The sequence below is a fragment of the Schistocerca gregaria genome, chromosome 2 (assembly GCF_023897955.1).
Source record: "Schistocerca gregaria isolate iqSchGreg1 chromosome 2, iqSchGreg1.2, whole genome shotgun sequence".
Taxonomy (NCBI): Eukaryota; Metazoa; Arthropoda; class Insecta; order Orthoptera; family Acrididae; genus Schistocerca; species Schistocerca gregaria.
In genome coordinates, this window is record NC_064921.1 from 317,916,753 (window position 1) to 317,938,896 (window position 22,144).

The 22,144-nt window shown below is 43.0% G+C and overlaps 1 protein-coding gene and 1 long non-coding RNA gene across 17 annotated transcripts in view; one reads left to right on the top strand and one right to left on the bottom strand.

Moving 5' to 3' along the window:
* LOC126336946 (sodium bicarbonate cotransporter 3) overlaps positions 1–22,144 on the bottom strand; it is a 1,595,930-nt gene that overhangs the window by 537,349 nt on the left and 1,036,437 nt on the right. For all 16 annotated transcript variants that reach the window (XM_050001142.1, XM_050001133.1, XM_050001132.1 and 13 more), the window contains one exon: positions 20,441–20,541. In XM_050001142.1, coding sequence (XP_049857099.1) covers positions 20,441–20,541 — 101 coding nt within the window. The remainder of the gene's footprint in view (positions 1–20,440; positions 20,542–22,144) is intronic.
* LOC126336952 (uncharacterized) overlaps positions 1–22,144 on the top strand; it is a 367,007-nt gene that overhangs the window by 257,341 nt on the left and 87,522 nt on the right. The window lies entirely within an intron of this gene.

The window sequence follows — 22,144 nt, forward strand, 5'->3', positions numbered from 1 at the left end:
CAGACTCACTTAGCGAGTTAACAGTACAAAAGGAATGGTACGTGAGCTGCAATGAATAATAATGATTATTATAACAGATATCCCTAAATCGATGTTTCAGTGTCGTGTGATAGGAAAATTAATGACAACACGGCTCAGAAGAAACAAATATGAGAATGAGTGTCTCGAACATCGAACGCAAAACTTACGCCATCACATTCATCATTGCAAGATGAAGTAAAGACAGGGAAATACAGGACACTGTACTGTCTGAACCGTCCATGTAACAAATTATTATAATAGCACTTAAGTATTCAGGTCTACACCCCAGAAAGCTGGAAGTAACCTGGAGTAGACTTGACTACACCCAACAATACCGTTTCTGTTTTGGATAATAAAGATGATAATTATAATAATAAAAAATAGACATATTAATATTTATACATAATACAGTAATGTCAGCTTTATCAACTTTGCATTACGTAATTTTCTGATAGTGTTCCTGTCGGAAGAAAATAATCACATGCTAACAGAAATGCGTAGCAGTTGTACAGTAGAATCTATTCTGGAAAAGAAGATTCCGGGTTCTGGGAAGAGCGAGAAATAATGCGTTAAAGGAACAGAAAAAAGGAACTACTTAGGGATGAGGAGAGATTGATAGCATGACAAGGTGACAGTAGTACCTTTCCATTTTGTCCTTGCCTAATTCCGCTTCATTGGTATGGGGGGTATTTTAGCTGCCGAATCAAACTCCTAAGAGACGTAGAGAGCGTCGATAAATGGATAAATAATGAAAAAGGAACACACAACGGAGACTGACTGTTTCCAACCAGAAGAACCAATTGTTCCACGCATTCCTCATCTACTGTCCTGCTGATTAACAGCTTCTTAGTAATTTATTGTGACTGGTAACTGTTACAGTTGTGGAAACTTCATTAATTCAGTAAAAATAGTCAGTGTTAACGCACAGAAAATTGTGCAGTATTCCTCTTATCACATTAAACGCCCGTCTCCATTCACAACAGCCGTTAGTGGCGAGCGTTGCTACCGCAAGTGTGACGGTAAATATGAGTAAGAGGAGTCGCATTGTTAAACTTGTTGGCAGTACTGTACACATGGCTTTCGATACAAACAATTATCTAGATTACACTGGTCACTGCTTCAGGACTTTTTCAGGGGAATTTAAGCGATTTATCCTTTTTGCTGTATAGTCTTGAACACTACTATTTATACTGTGAATTTGTAACCATGTTTTTAATGATTGATTTCCTGGCTCTCCACATATAACCTGCTGTTACTATAACAACTTTATCCGTACCGTGTGTCACCTCCTTCCTCGGCCTTTCGTTAGAATTCATCACACATCACTTTATGGAGTATGGTTTCAAAAATTACAAACGTTTTTAAATTTCTCAGTTGCATCATTAAGTTATATTGGTATATAAAATACACTCCTGGAAATGGAAAAAAGAACACATTGACACCGGTGTGTCAGACCCACCATATTTGCTCCGGACACTGCGAGAGGGCTGTACAAGCAATGATCACACGCACGGCACAGCGGACACACCAGGAACCGCGGTGTTGGCCGTCGAATGGCGCTAGCTGCGCAGCATTTGTGCACCGCCGCCGTCAGTGTCAGCCAGTTTGCCGTAGCATACGGAGCTCCATCGCAGTCTTTAACACTGGTAGCATGCCGCGACAGAATGGACGTGAACCGTATGTGCAGTTGATGAGACTTTGAGCGAGGGCGTATAGTGGGCATGCGGGAGGCCGGGTGGACGTACCGCCGAATTGCTCAACACGTGGGGCGTGAGGTCTCCACAGTACATCGATGTTGTCGCCAGTGGCCAGTGGTAGGCGGAAGGTGCACGTGCCCGTCGACCTGGGACCGGACCGCAGCAACGCACGGATGCACGCCAAGACCGTAGGATCCTACGCAGTGCCGTAGGGGACCGCACCGCCACTTCCCAGCAAATTAGGGACACTGTTGCTCCTGGGGTATCGGCGAGGACCATTCGCAACCGTCTCCATGAAGCTGGGCTACGGTCCCGCACACCGTTAGGCCGTCTTCCGCTCACGCCCCAACATCGTGCAGTCCGCCTTCAGTGGTGTCGCGACAGGCGTGAATGGAGGGACGAATGGAGACGTGTCGTCTTCAGCGATGAGAGTCGCTTCTGCCTTGGTGCCAATGATGGTCGTATGCGTGTTTGGCGCCGTGCAGGTGAGCGCCACAATCAGGATTGCATACGACCGAGGCACACAGGGCCAACACCCGGCATCATGGTGTGGGGAGCGATCTCCTACACTGGCCGTACACCTCTGGTGATCGTCGAGGGGACACTGAATAGTGCACGGTACATCCAAATCGTCATCGAACCCATCGTTCTACCATTCCTAGACCGGCAAGGGAACTTGCTGTTCCAACAGGACAATGCACGTCCGCATGTATCGCGTGCCACCCAACGTGCTCTAGAAGGTGTAAGTCAACTACCCTGGCCAGCAAGATATCCGGATCTGTCCCCCAATGAGCATGTTTGGGACTGGATGAAGCGTCGTCTCACGCGGTCTGCACGTCCAGCACGAACGCCGGTCCAACTGAGGCGCCAGGTGGAAATGGCATGGCAAGCCGTTCCACAGGACTACATGCAGCATCTCTACGATCGTCTCCATGGGAGAATAGCAGCCTGCATTGCTGCGAAAGGTGGATATACACTGTAGTAGTGCCGACATTGTGCATGCTCTGTTGCCTGTGTCTATGTGCCTGTGGTTCTGTCAGTGTGATCATGTGATGTATCTGACCCCAGGAATGTGTCAATAAATTTTCCCCTTCCTGGGACAATGAATTCACGGTGTTCTTATTTCAATTTCCAGGAGTGTATATCATCGGAACTGTAGCAACAGCAGACTGCCATAGATAAAATGATAAAGCACTATCTAAGTGAAATATTCTTCTCTTAAAAAATGGCGGTACTACTACTATTGTTATTTGAATCAACGACCCCGTGATGCACTGAAGTGTACTATGAGTTAGGTGGGAGATTCAACTTTTCTCTCCTGATTTTCCCGACAAACGTGATCATCTGATAGTTAATATTAGGAATTAACGATATATCAGAAAACCTGACATCAGGACTGGTTCTTAAGAAACACACCCAAAAAATGTTGTTCATTGTCTGTCTTTCGTCGATGGCTACGGAAATCTATATGATATCTCTAAGTAAAATAAAATTACGTAGTTGGTGTGTTAATGACTCAATTTTCTCTAGTAGATTTGGCCACTAACTTGCTTTTTGTTTCGCTTACACGGCTGATACCCCTACTTCTTATTCGCTCAGAGTTTTAACTGAAACACACGCATTTCGCACAGAGCCAAAAGGAAGTACGACACAGAGTTCCGTCCAAAATACGAAAATTCCAATAACCTTCAAAAATCAAGTAATCTTCAAATATTTATACCAAACATTGCCTGAAATTAGCGTTTGTTTATAAAAGTTGTTTTGAGACGTTGGGTTAGAGACAAAGAGCTGTGATGTAGTGCAACAAAGTAGCAGAAAACGTCCTAGGAGAAAAGTGCTAATATGGACCATATAATGTGAAGGTTTGTGGAACGGTAATTAAATTCCATTTTATGTTATGGTGAGCCGGGAGTTGTAGCGGTGGAGAAAACCTTCCACAGTGAAACGGACGAACGGCAGTACATGAACTCATCATAATGAAATTTTGCTGCTTCTAAAGGTAATAAAATAAGACGTCTTGTCCAATGATGGTAAAGAGGAGGCGGAAAACTCATGTTCCACCTACTCTTAGTGTTACAACCAGCTGTATAATACGTAAATTACTCAGCGCTCTATCAAATACTCCCGCTATGACCATTCCACTGGTGCCATATTCATTGAAAAAGTAGATCAGCGTGTTAGTTGCTGGTGTATTTAATTTGGAGACCTTTGCTACATCTACCATTCAGATAAATTTCAACGTCTTGTCCTTTGATGCACTGCAGACATCTGTGTGTTCCATCTGCGTCCAGCTCGTATCCTCTCCACTTCAAAAAACAAACTCATTCCTTCTCCCTCTTCTCCCCCCCCCCCCTCCAATTTCAGACGTTGAGTGATAACAGCCCCAACTGCGCTACTATGCACTGGTAGAAAACACGGGAGTAAAATGAAAATTCATTGGGGAAACACTCGGGCAGACTACGTCCAAACTATGTCTCCATAATATCCTTTCTTCAGGAGTACTATACGAGGTAGTGTCGGGAGTAAAGGACTGATTGCGGTTCGGGAATCATACTTGCCCGCGAAAAGCAAGTCCACAGTTAGAATTCTAGCTCTGGTTCGGCGCACGTTTTTAATATGCCAGGAAGTGTTAGTCCGCTGAAAGGTAAAAATGAATTCTGGAGTCCGCATTTTATATCCTCTCTTTTTTTGGGCATGGTCAGTCGCTTTGATGCCGAACTAGTAAAATTAATGGACTACTCTTAGTGTAACATTTTCTAATTTAATTCCCCCAGTATCACTTGTTTCAGTTCAGTGGCATTCTATTACTCTTTTGATGAAGTTCATTTCATAAAAAATTCTGAACAGGAGTTTCTCGCGGTAGTCCAGAGTTCATTTATACCGGGTGGTCAGAAACGGTCTAAAAACTTTGTAAGAGTATTTAAGGAAAGGTTGTGATGAAAAATAATTGCTAAGAAAGTAGTTCCATACGTTGTTAAGGTTCGAGCCAGTTAGTATTGAAGTTAGTCACTCAGATCATAGCGCGCGCAATTTCAAGCACTTGCATGGGTTAATATGTAATATGGACAGACATCTGTGTGTCCGTGAGTTACTACTTGTTGAAATGCTCCTTACCAATTAAAATTTGCTTTTTTTGGAAGTGATAAATTTAAACTAGGTGGGGAAACCAAACGAAGAACATGTTTGGCGACACTTTCTCTTGCAAGCTGCTTGAAACTGCATGCACGAGGAAGTGGCTGGCTAACTTCAGCGTAACGTATCGATTTTTTTGGCTATTACTATCAGCACAACCTGCCCTGGAAAACCCTTAAAAGTTTTTCAGACTGTTTCTGACCACCCTGAATATACCATTAAATAACTTTTATTTCTATGGCTTTTTATTTTTGCACATATTTTGTTTGTGGTTGTGTGTCACATGATTAGTGTTACGCTTCGGCGGAGTGTGTGCAGTGAAGAAAAGTCCTGGTAGCTGAAAACTGTGTGTCTACCGGTGACTCAAAACTGAAACCTTTTGCGTGCTAGCTCTCGCTGACTGAGCTACACCATCCGTCCAGAAAGTTCCCAGACTGAGTCTATTTTTGGCGTGTAAGCGACGTCAGGCCAGTAATGCGGCGACGGCTTGAATTATCGTCTGTAAAGAACAGATGTGTCTTCGGCCAGGGAGTTGTGAGCAGGTAGTGTTAAGTAGAGGACGTGCGGCTGCACCGGGTCAACGTTGTTGTGTTACAAATCTCAAAGGAGCAACATCTCGAAATCAAATGTTCAGGATATTTTCCAGAATGTTTTCAAGAGAAAAATGTGTGCAAAGTTTGTCTCCTCCCCCCCCCTCCCCCTCCATCGTGACTACAGAATGGAAAACAATGTGTGGGTGCCTGCAACGATTTGATTGAAACGCAGTTTATTGTTTCGTTTTTTGTTTTATTTTGAAGAAACCATCACGTGTGACGAAACTTTGTTTTGTCACTACTAACCTATAAACTGCTGAGATTCACATGAAGGGTCAGGGCTTTGACTACATAACACATGTGAAAGAAAATCATGAAACATTTAGCAACACGAGTGATATCCACAATCACAACACATGCAATTTGAGGTTAACATAGTTGTGGACGCTCCATTTTATGGAACAGTTTTACAGCAGTGGCCATTAGAATGTTTAATCATCTGTATACTGAAATGTATTCCTTGGAATAGGTAGAAGTTCTACGAATGATGTCGCACAATCTAAGCCAAAGATCACTGTACAGTTTGAATAAATTCTTTGACAGGGTAAATAGCAAACTAGACTGCCTAAACGATACTCTGCTATTTGAACGAAGTTAGTGTTTAGTGATCATGTTATTAAGTTCTTTCTTCATTTACACTTGTTTGCATACTCATGCCCATATGTTCTTATACTGTAATATTTGTATAATCTTAGCCTCGTGCCATTCGCGCTGTCTATGCAGGCATGATTAGTGAATGACGTAGCTATGTTAATAAATGGTGACGTTTAAAGCAATGTTATGTACGAGTTGAACAACAGTCAAAAGAAGGATATTGCGGGCAGTTTCACAAGGTTCTACGAACGATGTGTGTGTTGTACTCAAGTGGCGGGTGACTAAAACGCGTGAAGCATTGAAAAGAGCGTATTAACTTCTGTACATATTTTTGTGATCACTCGAGCCTGGAGACTTTTTGGACTGACAGGGTATTCAGGCAATATTCAGGATTTTCCCTCAATACCTGCTTTCCACACTTCACTGAAGTTCTCTTGAATCCTTGTGAGAATATCACTCTCAGAAGAAAGGGTACTGTGAAGAAATGGTTTAGTCACATCGTAAGCGGCGTTTGCAGATTGACTCTTTCACTCTGTATTTGACTAAGCGCATGTTTTGAAACTCCCTGGAAGATTACTACAGCGTGCCAGACTGAGGCTTACCGTTCGCTGGCGCGTTTACCGGTTGGTGTATCCAGGTACTACGGCTCTTGAGCCGTGCTTGCATCTACCTGTGAAATGCGAGGTCCCAGGTTCGATGCGCAGTCCGACAGAATGTGTTAATCTGCCAGGTTTCGAGTAATTAACCAATTTCTGTGCGGTTCGATTCTGCCAAGCAAGTAGAAAATCACAAAGGCAGAGCGTGTCGATTTTACTGTCAGCAGCTCACCTTTAACAATATCAGCCGATTTATCTTGAGAGCGATTAAATTTCAGAGGACGATTAAGGCGCTTCTGCCATAACAAGGTCATTGCGAATGCTCTAACGACCCACCGTTACCGAGAAACGAGCGAATACAAAATCCGAGTCGCAGTTTGCACGCGGCTGCCTATTGCTTTATACAGCAATTAAGTGCCCGGAGCATTAGCGCAGAGATAGGGCGGGCGAACAAACACACAAACAAACCAGCTCTGCCCGTGGTATTCCGTGCCGTGCTGCGGCGAGATAAATCCCGCGGGCGAGTGTGTGTTTAGGCAACCCGCCGTTCACGATGGAGCACACCTGCCACAGGCAAGCTGCTGCTAACGACAGCAAAGCGACGTCCTACCCTCACTGGGCGAGGATTATTAAGCTAAGTGCACGGAATCCATTACTGGAAGCGCTAACTCATCCTTCTCGAAATTCGCTGTAGGTGGCCTACGACCATGTCCCGTAGAAGGGTCGGAAATAATTCTGCAGTGTCCCAGTGGGAAGACTGAATTTGTGACAACTGGCAAACGGGCTTAAACTACACTTTAGACCCATTTGAGACTTTTGGTCATAGTCGGGTTCGTTGTAACTATTGTTAGCTAAACAATAATCCGTTTGATGCTTTAGCTGAGGTTTCCTCCCGTTGTATAGTCCGCGGTTCATCTAGAAAATTTCCTGTCACAAACTCTTCTGTATAAAGAAAGAAAAGAGAGCATGAATATGAACAGCACAAATAAGTAAATTCTAAGCGCCAATCTGACAACTCCCAGGAGAATGAAGAAAAAACAGCAAACGTCTACTGTTAATAACGCTGTTTAATTTCACAAATAGCGTCGTTTCCAGGTTCCAACCGACAGGTTACATTTATTATTGGTTACATTAGATTTTTTCAGCAAATAATGTAAACACTAAAAATACAAATCCAAACAGCGGTCTGGAGATGAGCCTGTCGGTTCGAAACCGGTAATATCGCTACTTGTGTAAATTAATACCATTTTAACAGTGGCTGGTTAGTGTTTTCTTCTTAGCAAGAATCAGCTTGTATTTTCTAAAGAGCCACAGATTCAAAAACATAAGTTTTTGACAAAATATCACAAACTGTGTGTTTCAAGTGCTGTTAACAATGAGGCAACATATTTTATTTGTGGTAACATAAGTACAGATATATAGCATTAATGAAATTACAATGAAATCCAGACCATTAGCTGCTTAGAGGCACTGATAAACATCAACGGGGAAAGTTGAAAATGTGTTTCCCGACCGGGTCTCGAACCAAGGATCTCCTGGCTTTGAGCATTATGGGACTCCTTAACATCTGAGGTCATCAGTCCCCTAGAACTTAGAACGAATCTGAGGACATCACACACATCCACGCTCGAGGCAAGATTCGAACCTGCGACCGTAGCGGTCGCGCGGTTAGTCTGAGGCGCCTAGAACCGCTCGCCCACACCGGCCGGCCCGGGATCTCTTGCTTCATGGCAGACGCTCTATCCGGGTGAGCCATCAGCGACACAGAGGACAGTGGGACTGCAGGAACGTATCTCTGGCACGCTCCTCGTGAGACCCACATTTCCAACTTACTGTCCACACACTACGTTTGTAGTGCCCCTGCTCACCATACTTATTACTCACGGCAGTCAATCTACCGATTCCAGTAAGGGTTTGTGCAATGCGAGTGCATCGTGTCCGAAAGAACAGGTACCATCTTCATATATAGCATTAAGTTTTTATCTAGTAGAACTATAGTAAACAAAACTCACTCCCCACATCTTTTAAATTCTGAAACTTCAGAGGGAATCATAGCTTGGAATAAAGACCATGCGCCACTCACTAGCGCATGTTTGAAAGAATTTCTCCAGGTCTGGAACCCGGATCAATTATAGAGACACGCAGCCGAGTGACGAAAACACCAGCACTGAGAACGCACTTTGTGAAGAAATGTCACTTATAAAGTTTTCCATTTCCATTCTTTATGCGTAAGCAAAATTGGCAATATTTGTTTATCGCTTATTCGTATTATTACTGTTTATGCACAGTTTGAGAAAAATTGGAACGAACAAAACATTTCACAAACGACAGTGGTAAATCGCCGAAGACGAAATCGAACATTCCGGCGTTGCGAGAATAATGTTCATCAGTCCAAAACACGGATTTGAATCAGGAGTGACCCATCCTGTGATATCATTTTTATCACGTTATATATATTGCTACGCGGACTGGTCCCTGCTCGTCTCCGGAAGAAATCGAGTAGGTTGAGATACACGTATATTTACTCATTCTGCAATTAATAAACATAACTCATCATACGATTTACGTCAATTGCACTGGAACCGTCTTGCAACCTGACTAACATGTGAAATCACGCAATTGTTATAGCACTTCCAGAGAGTTATCAACATAGTTCCACAACGCCACGAAATTAATACTTTATGTGTACGGAACAATAATGCAGTTGGATCGAAGACTATCTAGAAAATCCGGAAATATAGTTTTTAATGGAAAGCCATTTTGAAAAGCAAAAAATAGCGGAACAGAAGCTACCTTTTTGCTCTGTGATGGGTGTAAGGCTTTCCGCAAATCATAGCAGGCAGCAGCACACTTAACAGTGGCAAATTAGTCGATAAATGACTGAATAAGTTTGCTTCTCCCTCTCCATTCAAAACGTTATGACCACTGCCCACCTCAAGATTGAGTGGGACTTGGCTACAATAAAAGACCAGTTGCGTGTGAAGAAGCAATAAATAGAGGTTGCGGTAAATACGATTAGGATCAAATGTTCTTGGTAGGTTAAAACTGTGTGCAAGATCGGGATTTAAACCAGGATCCAATTCGCGAGCAGTGCTGCTACCGGTACCCTTTAGCCCTGGGTCATCAGTGTTCCTGGATAGAGTACTTGGTAAGGCTGTTGTCGGTGGCATGCAAGGTTCCGGGTTTGACTCCTCGTTCGACACACAGTTTTAATAAGTGTGAAATGGAAGTTGCCTTTTGCTCCTCTCTCTACCAATAGCTAACAGTTGTTTGTGCCTCCCTTCTGTTTTCTAGGGTTCTGTAAAATCCAAACTATATCCATTAGGGAAACGGCTGTTTGCTTCTGGTTAAACACACTCCACCGAATCCTACCCAGACCATATTTCCGACTAAAGACAGAGGTTCGGGTTGAAGGTCTGAGCCGATAAACAATTTTAATGTATCGGAAAGTTTTATATGGGTAAATACTTCCCACTTGGTTCATTTGTGTTACCCGTCAAGACAGGTCACGCGCACTAGTATGTCACACACTGACATTTGTTGTACCAGACAATTCACATCATCGCTTTGATTGAAAATTGCCGGACAGCAAGGAACATACCTCGCATCCATCACAAAACAATTCTGTTTTAACTGCTGCTTCCTAACGCAGGAATTTTCAGAAGACAAAATAAAGAATTTCTCTCTCTTGACAAAGCCTGCATTACCAAACAGCAGAAGCATCTTCTGGTGGATATTTAAATGAATGCAGAGGACAATGACGATATACCAATCAGAAAGTTAATTATTCCCTTAAAGCTGTTCCCTAGGAAAGACACTGGTGCTCTTCCTATGATCGAACCCTCATCCTGTCCTCTTTAAATGCGAGTTCCCCGACCTCTGCCACTCCTCTGGATGGGGGAGAAGAGCCCCTCAGCACTGCGCGGTCGATGACCCCCCTGCGACTACCTTGTGACAGCTAGTCTCCCCTTTCCGCAAGCAACGATGCTAACTTACGGTGTTTTAGTCACTATAAAGGTAAAATTGACTCTGTTACAACTGATCCTATTTCATGAACTGGCCCTATTTAGTTAAATAAGTAATATGCTACCTACTACATTCAACTGGCTACATTTCATAGCCGCAGAAAATCGTTCTGTTTCCACGGTTAAGAAGGTGAAAGAGGTGTACTAGAAGATTATTACCCACTGGCTGGAACTTACATTTCGTTGCGGCCACATAAGGGGTTCAAATGGCTCTGGGACTTAACATCTGAGATCATCGGTCCCCTAGAACTTAGAACTACTTAAACCTAACTAACCTTAGGACATCACACACATCCCTGCCAGAGGCAGGATTGGAACTTGCGACCGGAGCGGTCGCGTGGTTCCAGACTGTAGCGCCTAGAACCGTTCGGCTACTCCGGCCGGCCAGGTCACATAAGGTATAAAGTTCTAATTAGTGGGCGAGAATAGCTGCACTTAGCATGTGAATAGATTAAAACTGTCTTGGGATTTCGTTGAGGTAATCTTATGACGTAGGCTGGGGGACTGAAAGTGTTTCCTTCTGCGCTCTCTCTCTCTCTCTCTCTCTCTCTCTCTCTCTCTCTCTCTCTCTCTGTGTGTGTGTGTTTGTGTGTGTGTGTGTGTGTGTGTGTGTGTGTGTGTGTGTGTGTGTGCGCGCGTGCTTAACGTCGGCATCCGACGAACGGATCACCGTCAAAGGTGTTACATGCTCTCACTCCACGAGACAATGCTGAGAAATCTGGAGCGAAATCTGACAGTTACGAACTTAACTGAACCACCTCTCTTTCTCTTGCAGGTCAAACACTAGTAGGATTCGAACTGGCTATGCATGAAAAAATGGCTCTGAGCACTATGGGACTTAACATCTATGGTCATCAGTCCCCTAGAACTTAGAACTACTTAAACCTAACTAACCTAAGGACATCACACGACACCCAGCCATCACGAGGCAGAGAAAATCTCTGACCCCGCCGGGAACCCGGGCGTGGGAAGCGAGAACGCTATCGCACGACCACGAGATGCATGAGTTCAGACAAGAAAAGAGTGGAAGCTTTTGGAATATGGTGCTAAAGAAAAATTCTGAAGATCATGTGGGTGGATCGTGTAACAAATTAGGAAATACCAGATAGCACTGGCGAAACAAATTTGTGGCACAGATTGACTGATATAAGGAGTCCACCAATTTTGTGTTGGAAGGGGCGGGGAGTCAAAATTATATATAGAGAGACCACGAGATGAGTACAGTGAACACGTTCATAAAAATGCAGGTTGCAACTCTTTTTCAGAGATAAAGAGGCTTTCACAGGATTGAGTAACGTGGAGAACTGTATCAAACCGTCTTTGAACTGAAGAAGACAGCAAAAAACAACAACAACAAAACCTCTGAGTCGAACGCTACCACACAGGAGTTCTTTAGTGACCTCGGATGTGTACGCGGGAGTGGTTTCATTGAGCTGGATTCAGTCAATAGGTTAACATTCACCTCTGTATTTCATGGGAGATCTATCAACATCCACCATGAAAAGCGCCGACGAGACCACTTTTCCTGTCACCGAAGAGCAGCCTGTACACCGGTTATTAAACTGAAGTGTCCATGTGATAAATTAGAATTGATTTTCAATACGTCAATCAACGAAGAAATTACAAAATAAATTATTTATGGATATTCGGCACGAACGGCGTTCGGCAGCCAAAAGCCCCATCCCTCACACACACACACACACACACACACACACACACACACACACATCACGAGTGTGACGAAGCCGTGACGTGGCGATCAATTAACAACTGTCATCGAGTCCTGTTAATTCTAACAACGGGCAAAGATTACTCATTATACGGCTGAGCTGCTGATTGGTTAACACCAACACAGACACGAGGTGCCTCTTCTTCTCTTGTATTAAAAATCGCATATTGCTGCTAAACCTCAGCCATAAGCTAAATTGTCGGTTATTACATGGGCAACCAGGCCGTGCAAATGGTCCGGCTGTGTAATTGTGCGACAAGCTTGGGCCAGTGTCGCCAGTTGCGTGTACACCCCGTGCGACATATATTCTCTGGTTCAGGATTCATCTCCTCTCATGTTTGAGCCATGGACGCACCGCGACGTAGCCTGGTGCAAAGTGGCAATGAAGTGGAGAGCTGAAAGCGTAGAAGGTGTGGATGGACTTTCTTGGCTCTGTGCCAGACGTACACATCACCGTCTGATCGCCTCAAAGAGCAATAAAGCAACGCAGTGACATGCACTGATACCAAGATTAGAGGATGGATGTCTGCCACTTGGGGATGGACGGGGAGGGCTGAAACTAAATGCCAGCTTTGGGAACATCTGTATACCATTTCACGTACCTCGCGCATTGGGATCATAGTAATTTCATGTAATAATACCAAATAATGTTTCTAAAATGTCAGAAACACGTGCAACAAAGCAAATATTCCATTTAATTATAATTATGTAACTTTAGGTTGTATCTAATTTTCAGTTATAAACGTTATTTTCACGTTGACATTACCGCGGAAATACATTAACATAAAAGTGCAGGAAACTGCAGTCATATGTTGAGCAGAATAACTGTAATAATAGGTGCTACAATACTTACGCAACAGGTCGAAATTCAGTAAAAAAAAAAAAAAAAAGAAAAGAAAATGGCTCAAATGGCTCTGAGCACTATGGGACTCAACTGCTGTGGTCATTAGTCCCCTAGGACTTAGAACTACTTAAAACTAACTAACCTAAGGACATCACACACATCCATGCCCGAGGCAGGATTCGAACCTGCGACCGTAGCAGTCGCACGGTTCCGGACCGCGAGACCACCGCGGCCGAAAATAATAATAATAATAATAATAATAATGTGAAGCGCTCTAAGAAGGGGAGTAGGAAACGAAACTTCACTGTTACAGAAGGCGTTGGTATTACTACAGTTATCACACCATCAAGTCAAATTTAAAAATAACTTGGCAGTGTAAGCCCACTTATGAGAGCGACATTGCTCCCCCTCAGGTCTGGATATATACACGGAGTCGGTTGGGAAGCGTGTCATACAGCCATTGTCTCCACACTGAGGAAAGTTGGTCGTAGTTCGTCGTAATAGATGGAAAGTCATCGAGTAAAACAGAAGTAATATCTGGCGTTCCTCAAGGACGTGTTATAGGCCGTCTATTGTTCCTGATCTATATTAACGAGGTAGGAGACAATCTGAGTAGCCCTATTAGATTGTTTGCTGATGATGCTGTTATTTACCGTGTTGTAAAGTCATCATGTGACCTAAACGAATTGAAAAATGATTTTCATAAGGTATCTGTATGGTGCGAAAAGTGGCAATTGACCATGAATAAAGAAAACTGTGAAGTTATTCATATGAGTACTAAAAGAAATCCGCTAAATTTCGATTACGCGATAAGTGACACAAATCTTAAGGCTGAAATTTCAACTAAATATTTAGGGATTAAAATTACAAATAACCTAAATTGGAACGATTACATAGATAATGTTGTGGGTAGAGCAAACCACAGACTGCGATTCATTGGCAGAACGCTTAGAAGGTGCAACATGTCCACTAGAGAGACTGCTTACACCGCGCTTGTCCGAACTATTCTGGAGTATTGCTGTGCGGTGTGGGATCCTCATCACGTGGGAATGACGGATGACATCAAAAAAGTACAAAGAAGGGCAGCTCGATTTGTATTAACACGAAATAGAGGAGATAGTGCCACAGGCATGATACGTGAATTGGAATGGCACTCATTCAAACAAAGACTTTTTCGTTGCGATGGGATCTTCTCATGAAATTTCAATCGCCAGTTTTCTCCTCCCATTACCAAAAATTCTGTTGGCACCCACTCACATAGGGAGAAATGATCATCACGATAAAATAAGAGAAATCAAGGCTCGCACAGAAACATTTAAGTGCTCGTTTTTCCCGCGCGCCATTCGAGAGTGGAACGGTAAAGAGATTGCTTGAAGGTGGTTCATTGAACCCTCTACCAGGAACTTCATTGCGAAAAGCAGAGTAATCATGTAGATGTAGATGATCTGCAATTACTGTAACTAGTCCTTGACATGCTGGATACAGTTCCTGCAACGCAGCTGACATCGTAGCTGGTCTCACATGTATTCTATCGAGGATTGGGCTGCAGTGTTTCGCCCCTACTTTTCAATCTACTATGCGTATGTGGCACCCGAATATAATTTTATAAACGATGTATGTTCTTTGATAGGCTTTATATAATTGACTGTGTAAGACAGCACATCCAGAGACACTGGTTGTGGTCTGCGGTTGTTTTAGTGTTGGAGTAAGAGAGCGTTTGGCGCACAGTTGTTGGTAGGTGCCTAAGAGGGAAAGACGATGGAGTGGGAAGTTTTTGTGGTGCGCAGTATGAAGCAACTAAGTGCTCGATTAATGTAATTGTTCAACTTGGAAGCAGAAGTCTTCATGCAAGCGAGGTAAAGACGTTAGGTAATTATGATTTTTATTTTTGCCAGAGCGTTAGTATAGATGAGCTGGCTGATAATTTGTAGTTGTTGAGTAACCCCAGAATGTACGTAAACCATTTTGATAAAAAGGTTAGTTAGATATTTCACTTTTGTAACGTTTTTAAGATTTGTTAAGAGATCTATACTTGCTGTTTAAATCTCATTGTATATGAATCAATTGTGAGTAATGTAACTTCAATTGTCAAATGTTTTTAAAAGGCAAACCTAACTTGCAATATAATTTTGATAAAATATAAACACAGTGTTAGTAATTCACCATAAGCAGTACCGCCTCCCTGTCAAGGTCATACATTTTTTAAAGAAGTTGGATTTTCTTAAATGTTCTCTTATCAGCCAAAGAATTTCATGTGCATTTCAAGTATTACGGCCAGCATTTCACACTGATGAGCCTCTAGCTAGTATATTTTTGTTGTTCACAAGAGACCAGAATATATCGCGATACTCTGTTGTTGCTTTAGAGGTACGACAATTTAATTTATTTGTTATATGCAGAAGGACTGAAGTTATCAGCTTTGAACAGGGCCAGATGATTCAGTGCCTAAGGGGATGTATGTATTTTGCAGTGAGTGTATTTCTTTATTCGTATTGGAAGTTACATTGCCCAATCAGTTCGTGTAAAGTTATTTCTGACAATAAGTCAGAGTAAGCACACCACTTGCAGTTGCAATAGGCTACACAATAACTTCAGTTTTATATCCATTCCACAGTTCAGAGCCGGCCGTTGTGGCCGTGCGGTTCTAGGCGCTACAGTCTGGAGCCGAGCGACCGCTCCGGTCGCAAGTTCGAATCCTGCCTCGGGCATGGATGTGTGTGATGCCTTAGGTTAGTTAGGTTTAATTAGTTCTAAGTTCTAGGCGACTGATGACCTCAGAAGTTAAGTCGCATAGTGCTCAGAGCCATTTTTGAACCACAGTTCAAACATTCTTTCAACGTAACCGTAAAGTTTAATTAAATAAAAAGAACGTAGCAAGGTTTATGTCAAAAAACTTTCCAAGCATTAGTAATTTTTCTGAATTTAGAACTTGCTTCTAAGCGCAGTCCTTTCCGGAGAGTTCATGAGGAAGTGTTTTACAAGTGCAAATCGTTTTTCCGTGGAGTATTTACTGAATTAATCAAACACTTCCTTTTGAGTGAGTTTGTACTATTGGCTACAAATGCCGTAGCAAAGTGTGTGTGTAGGGATGCGCAGCTAGAATTACGAGACGTTTGAGCAACTGCCTCCTCTTAATGACATAGCAGACTGTTCTGACCTTTCGTCTCGGCTAACACTGCTCTGCGGGTATTCAAACAATTGCCACAAAATTCGATACTATAAGCGACAGTAAAGTAAAGTAAAGTAAAGTAAAGTAAAGTAAAGCAAAGCAGAGCAAAGCACAGCGAGTTCGCCACTGTAGCTGCGGGTTCAACAAGCAAATCGTTAACCGAAGGGGCTCAGGTTCGACTCTCGGGCTGATAGGAGATTTTCTCCGCTCGGGGACTGGGTCTTGTGTTGTCACTATTTTCGTATTGTCACAACTGACACGAAAACTGTCTGTGTGGCGTCATATGACAAGTATGAGCTTATCTAGCTTTGTACGAGGGTACGGCTTGACGCTAACGAATATTCTGAATTGTTACAGCATACTGTCTTATCGTGTTTCCACTGTCGATATGGTTGTATTTGCGAGGTGCCGGGGCTAGCAGTGTATTTGACACTAAATTCTTCTAGAATCTACGTAAGTAAATGATGCTCTAAGCCACCCCTATTCTAAGTTCGACTGCTATTGCTGTTGCACATGGATTAAAAAGAAACGCGAACTGACTGTAATTGACCCTGCAAGTGGAGTAGAAAAGAGTTTGGCACCTGCAATAATTTAATTTGATAAATAAGTTAAATAAAGGAATTTTTCATTAACGTAGTGAGAAATAATTGGGTTGCTCTACCGATTAACAGAATGAAAGTTCTGTCCAAAATAACAATATGATTTATTATGACTAAACTCAAAATGATAAACAAAACACATGAAACATTTACAATACATCAAACTGTCTCAAATTGGATACTCAAATTAATGCTGTGAAGGTGAAGTTGTCCCTAAACTAGATTGTGACATTTATGACGAAGTGGTGTGTGGAGCCAATTCCTTGCAACTCAAATCTTAAGAGAAACACACAGCCAACACAACATTAATTGCTGCTACAGTAGTGAGAACTCAGACAATGAACACCCAAGACAGAACAAAGTTAGAAAAGACAAACAGGCGCGCTCTGCTGAGCTCTGATTATCACCTAGCAAAATTGCCTGCTTTGCCGGTGCTGCGGACATACATTACCAAGCTGTCTTCTTAACTTCAAGAACACGATCTGGCGTACCGGAGGCTATGGCTGGTTGCTTCGACGTCCCGTCGTGGTGATGACAATTACGCGCGCATAGCCCGAAACAAATTATCCTGGTCTGGTTGTTCCAGACTAAAGACTTCCTAGCAATACAAATGCGTCTCTGAGGGAGACGAAGAAGGCTCGCCACACAGTCACTGACGGTACAGTGATTGATTTTAACAAGCGAAGTCACACAGTAACACCGATACAGTCAACTTTAGCCAAAACTGCTCAAGACAGAGAACATAGGCCGCTTGTACGCAGAACACTCAATTGCCAACTGTACTCGGAAAGTTACGTTGAAGTCGAAACTTCAGCAACTTCGTCATACAGTTACAATTAAATAAATGTATATTAGACAGCCAACGGAAGGCAGGCTGTCCGGAGCAGTGAGAGCTCTCAGTCTTGTAATCTACTTAGACCGAAAGGCGAGAGCCGACTCTCTCAAGAGCACCTGTACAAGCCGAACACAGAACATTCCCGCCCCCACGACAGTGGCTGTGGTTAAGCGTTCCAATCAGCAACTCGAAAACCGGCGGAAAATTCCACTCTATTGCCGAAGCACTACCATTCCACCAATGGAGATTCTTGGCACCAATTTCTGCGCCGATTTTGCTACGTCACGGAGCTATGCCCTGAGCAAGCCAATCACAGTTCCGATTTTGCAGAAAAGGCGGGAATTTTCCCGCCAAGACTGCCTGGGAACACAAGTCATTCCCACGCCTCGCTGGTAGCCGGCCAGATACGGTTTTCACTAAGGTTCTAGGAAGTATCGGAATTTCTAGCCCAGCCGCCCCCTCCGGCCCATCTGGGCGAGTCGCTCCCACTCTTATGACAATGTCAGCTTAACCCTTTCAAGCTCAGCGGAACTCGCCTGTCACCGGACCACCCGGGTGCCGAGAGACGCTGCGTGGAAAGTCTGCGTGTGAAGGAATAGCAACTTTTCACTGCATGCAATTACAGGGGAAAATCGAATTACTTAGAGTAAGATAGAAATATGAGGGGGGGCTTCTGCCACCTTTCAGTATACACGAAAGGCAATGGTTAAAAAAAAAGTGACTTTTTCGTTACTGCGAGAGAAAATACTCTAACAGTAAAGAGAGTTTTATTGAATGTCTTCACACAATGCAAAAAGTAATACTTCCACGTAAGCTTTCTGTGTTTAATCACTAATAAATTTAAATGTTGGACTTAGATGATGAAACTATCACCCTGTATTTTCTCGCAGGTGAGGGGAATGTTTTTCTGTAACCGAAAGTTAATGGAAACTATTACCTTATTTGCTATATTATTTACGTAAACTAAATGTGTTTTGGCAATGATAGGGGATCCGTAGTCTCTAGTGGCTTGTTACGCAGTAACCATGTAATTTCGATATTTGTTCCTCCAATTAGTTTTCTGTGAGAACACGTCCACAGAAGTGTAAAAACCAGTAACATGTAATCACCAATATGTGCAACACAAATTACTCTCAAATGCGGAAGTACTGTGATACTGCCGTCGCTCTGGGAACCCCTCAGTGTAGCGTTGCTGTGTTGCTTTTCGGTTGCAGTCAACAAATTCAAACACCATACTGATGTGTACCACTGTTAACGTAGAACTAACACTGCTTGAAAAACAAACACGAAGCAAGACTGAGAAGCACTGAATGGAGACTTGATGACAAAAAGTTACGTTAATCGTATTCAGCAACAAGTGCGGTGAGTGAACGGAGCGAGTTTGTTCCTACAAAATACACGCCACGAACATCGTCGACGTTTGCGATGTTGTGTAAATCTTTGGAATGAAACACAGATACAAAGATAATAGGAAATCAGAAGAAGTGCAATTACTCTGACAAGACACTGGATACTATTGGTCCCTTATTGCAAAATGGCAGAAGATATATCTGAACAACATTGAAACTATGTTGGCTGAGTTCGACCTTACTCTTGTAAACTGCCATAGGCTACCGTAGACTATCACAAGTAAGTGTAGCCTACGGTCGTTTTCCTAGTAATCTTTCTCAATTTAGATTGTAAGTGCATTACCTGTACGTTAGGCACGTAGCATATCTATGAACCATTACCTCATTTCGATCGCTTTATTTGCCTATGTGATCAGTGTCTTACTAAATTATCCTGGAAAGTGGAAGCAGGGACTCATCCAGAAAGTGAGTGTGGATATATAAAGGACCGCAGAGCCTACCGAAAATTGTTTTCCTACATAGTTATTCATCTGTCTTTTACTTATAAATAAGGGGTATCTACAGCAAAATTGAAATTACCGATGGAAAATAAAAAAAACCGCTTCAATCCTTCGTTGAGCATATATAAAACACATTTAAGTTATTCATAAAAAACTTTGGATGTGTCAGTAGTAACAGGAAGCTCTTGGCTCTGATCATGTAGAAGAACGTTCTGTTAAGTAAAAAATGACAAAAATTTTGTAACTTTTTGTGTTTGTGCATGTAAACCGTACTTGCATGAAAAGGAATTGCTTTTGCTATGTAAAAGCGCCGAAGTCGTGCGATAAACTATTTTTTATTACTTATAAAATGCTATTTATATTTCGTAAGAACATGGAATTCACAATAGGCTATCACTGAACAATGTGCTGTTCTAATTGTGTGTAAAACAAACAAGCAAATAAATGAAAAACAATGAGAAGCCGTGAACTCCAAGTTTGCTTACCTGCCAATGCTACCAGTACTACCGGTAATCCATTTACTACGTCATTTATGTCTTTACCGAAGCTACCTAACTGCAGTTTTGGTACAACGCAACTCTAGGCTTGAACCGTATACTGAAAAGAAGGTGTACCGTTAACAGAGCCCTTTGTCAGTACCTTCTGTTTTGTACTCCATTCATTAAAGATCCGCGATGCAGATACAGTGGGTCTGGGTTTGTATCATACACTCTACACGTGCCGTAAGTGATAATGCGTCGGAGTGGGAGTTACTTACCTTCGAAGTCCTTCTCGGTGTAGCTCTGGTGTGTCTGCTGGCGCGCGCCCGGGTCCTTCGGGGCCTCGTCGTCTCCGAGCGTCGGGTCCATCACCCACGACCTGCCAAACATAGTGCAAGATGCAGACTACTGGCACGTCGGCAAATCTCAGTACACTGAAGCGAGGGCGGCTGCCCAAGGCATCAGGGCCAAATGGGAGCCAATGAGGTGTGGTGGATCAAAGGGAAGGCAAGGCCAGGAAAACTGGGTGGGTGGGGGGGAGGCTGAGGGGGAGGGGGGGGGACGAGACTGGTAACAAGTAGAAACATCCGGTCTGCTCGGTCGGCCCGTCATCTTTCGCACTTGCAGGCGAGGATTGCTTTTTGCCAGTGCTTTGCCAAGATTACATGGATGCTTATAACGTCTCGCGAAAGAAAGACGCACTGCAACTTTTGTTTGAGGAATAACTTCCTACGGTATTGTCGCTACACAGGGTGCTTTCTAGAGAAACTAACCACAAGGAATTTTAATACTGCATGTTAAGAAACACCCGTCGCACGAAAACGACAAAATGACAGACATCGAAAAAGTGACGAAGGACAGTAAAGCAACTGAAATCGCTCACAGAGGAAAGGCCACGTGACTTGTCGGGATATCAGTGCGATTCTACACAGAACTTGCCCCTTTTCTAGCAGACGTGTACCGTATTAAGAAACAAGCGCAGGTCATTCCCACTTTCAAGACGGGATGACGAACAGACGCACTACGCCGTAAATGTATATCTCTGACGTCGGTCTGTTGCAAAATTTTACGCTACCATATTATGACATTTCTGGGGATCGAAAATATCATTTGTAGGAACCAAGGCGGTTTCTGAAATCAACGATCGTATGAAACCCAGCTCGCTCTGTTCGTCCACGACACACGCAAAGTAGCAGACACCGGCGCCCAGGTAGCTGCCTGCCCTTCCGTATGGCATTCGAAACAGTTTCTCACGGCCGTCTAGTGAACAAAATAAGAGCGTATGGAATACCAGACCAACTGTGTGACTGGACTGAAAAGTTTCTTGCAAATAGAACACTTGTGTTTTTGAAAGGGGAGAAGTCTTTTTTGTATTAGATAGCGGAGGGAGTCCCGTGAGGCTTTTTGCAGATGGTGCTGTTGTATACAGAGGAGTCGGGAGGCTAGAATACTGTAGTGAAATGAAGGCAAACCTGCAGAGGACCGTCGCTTGGTGCAGAGAGTGGTAACTGACTCTTAACATAAACTAATGTAACGTATTTTAATACATAGACAACAAGACCAATTATTATATGATACAAATTTTCAGATCATCAGTGGGAGCAATTTGGCTGACAAAAAAATTTTAACGTGTCAATAACAAGACCAATTAATACATGATACAAATTTGCAGATCATCGGTGGGAGCAGTCTGGCTGACAAATAATTTTTAATGTGTCAATAACTATGTCAGTACGTTGCGGTTTTAAAGTAGTGTCCTCTCTTCCATGATTCTACGTGGATACGATTAGCGGATTGTTCCTCAATCAGCCCTAAGGTCTTGACATTTATTCGTCATGGTGTGAGGTTTTCAGTCATTGTACTTATAAATGTTACTTTTCTCGTAGGGCGCCACCGCACTACTCGCCCCAATGCCCTGTTTGTTTATTTTGACAACTTCATTTCTTCAAGAGTTTGATTTTTCACTACGAACGTTGGGGGCA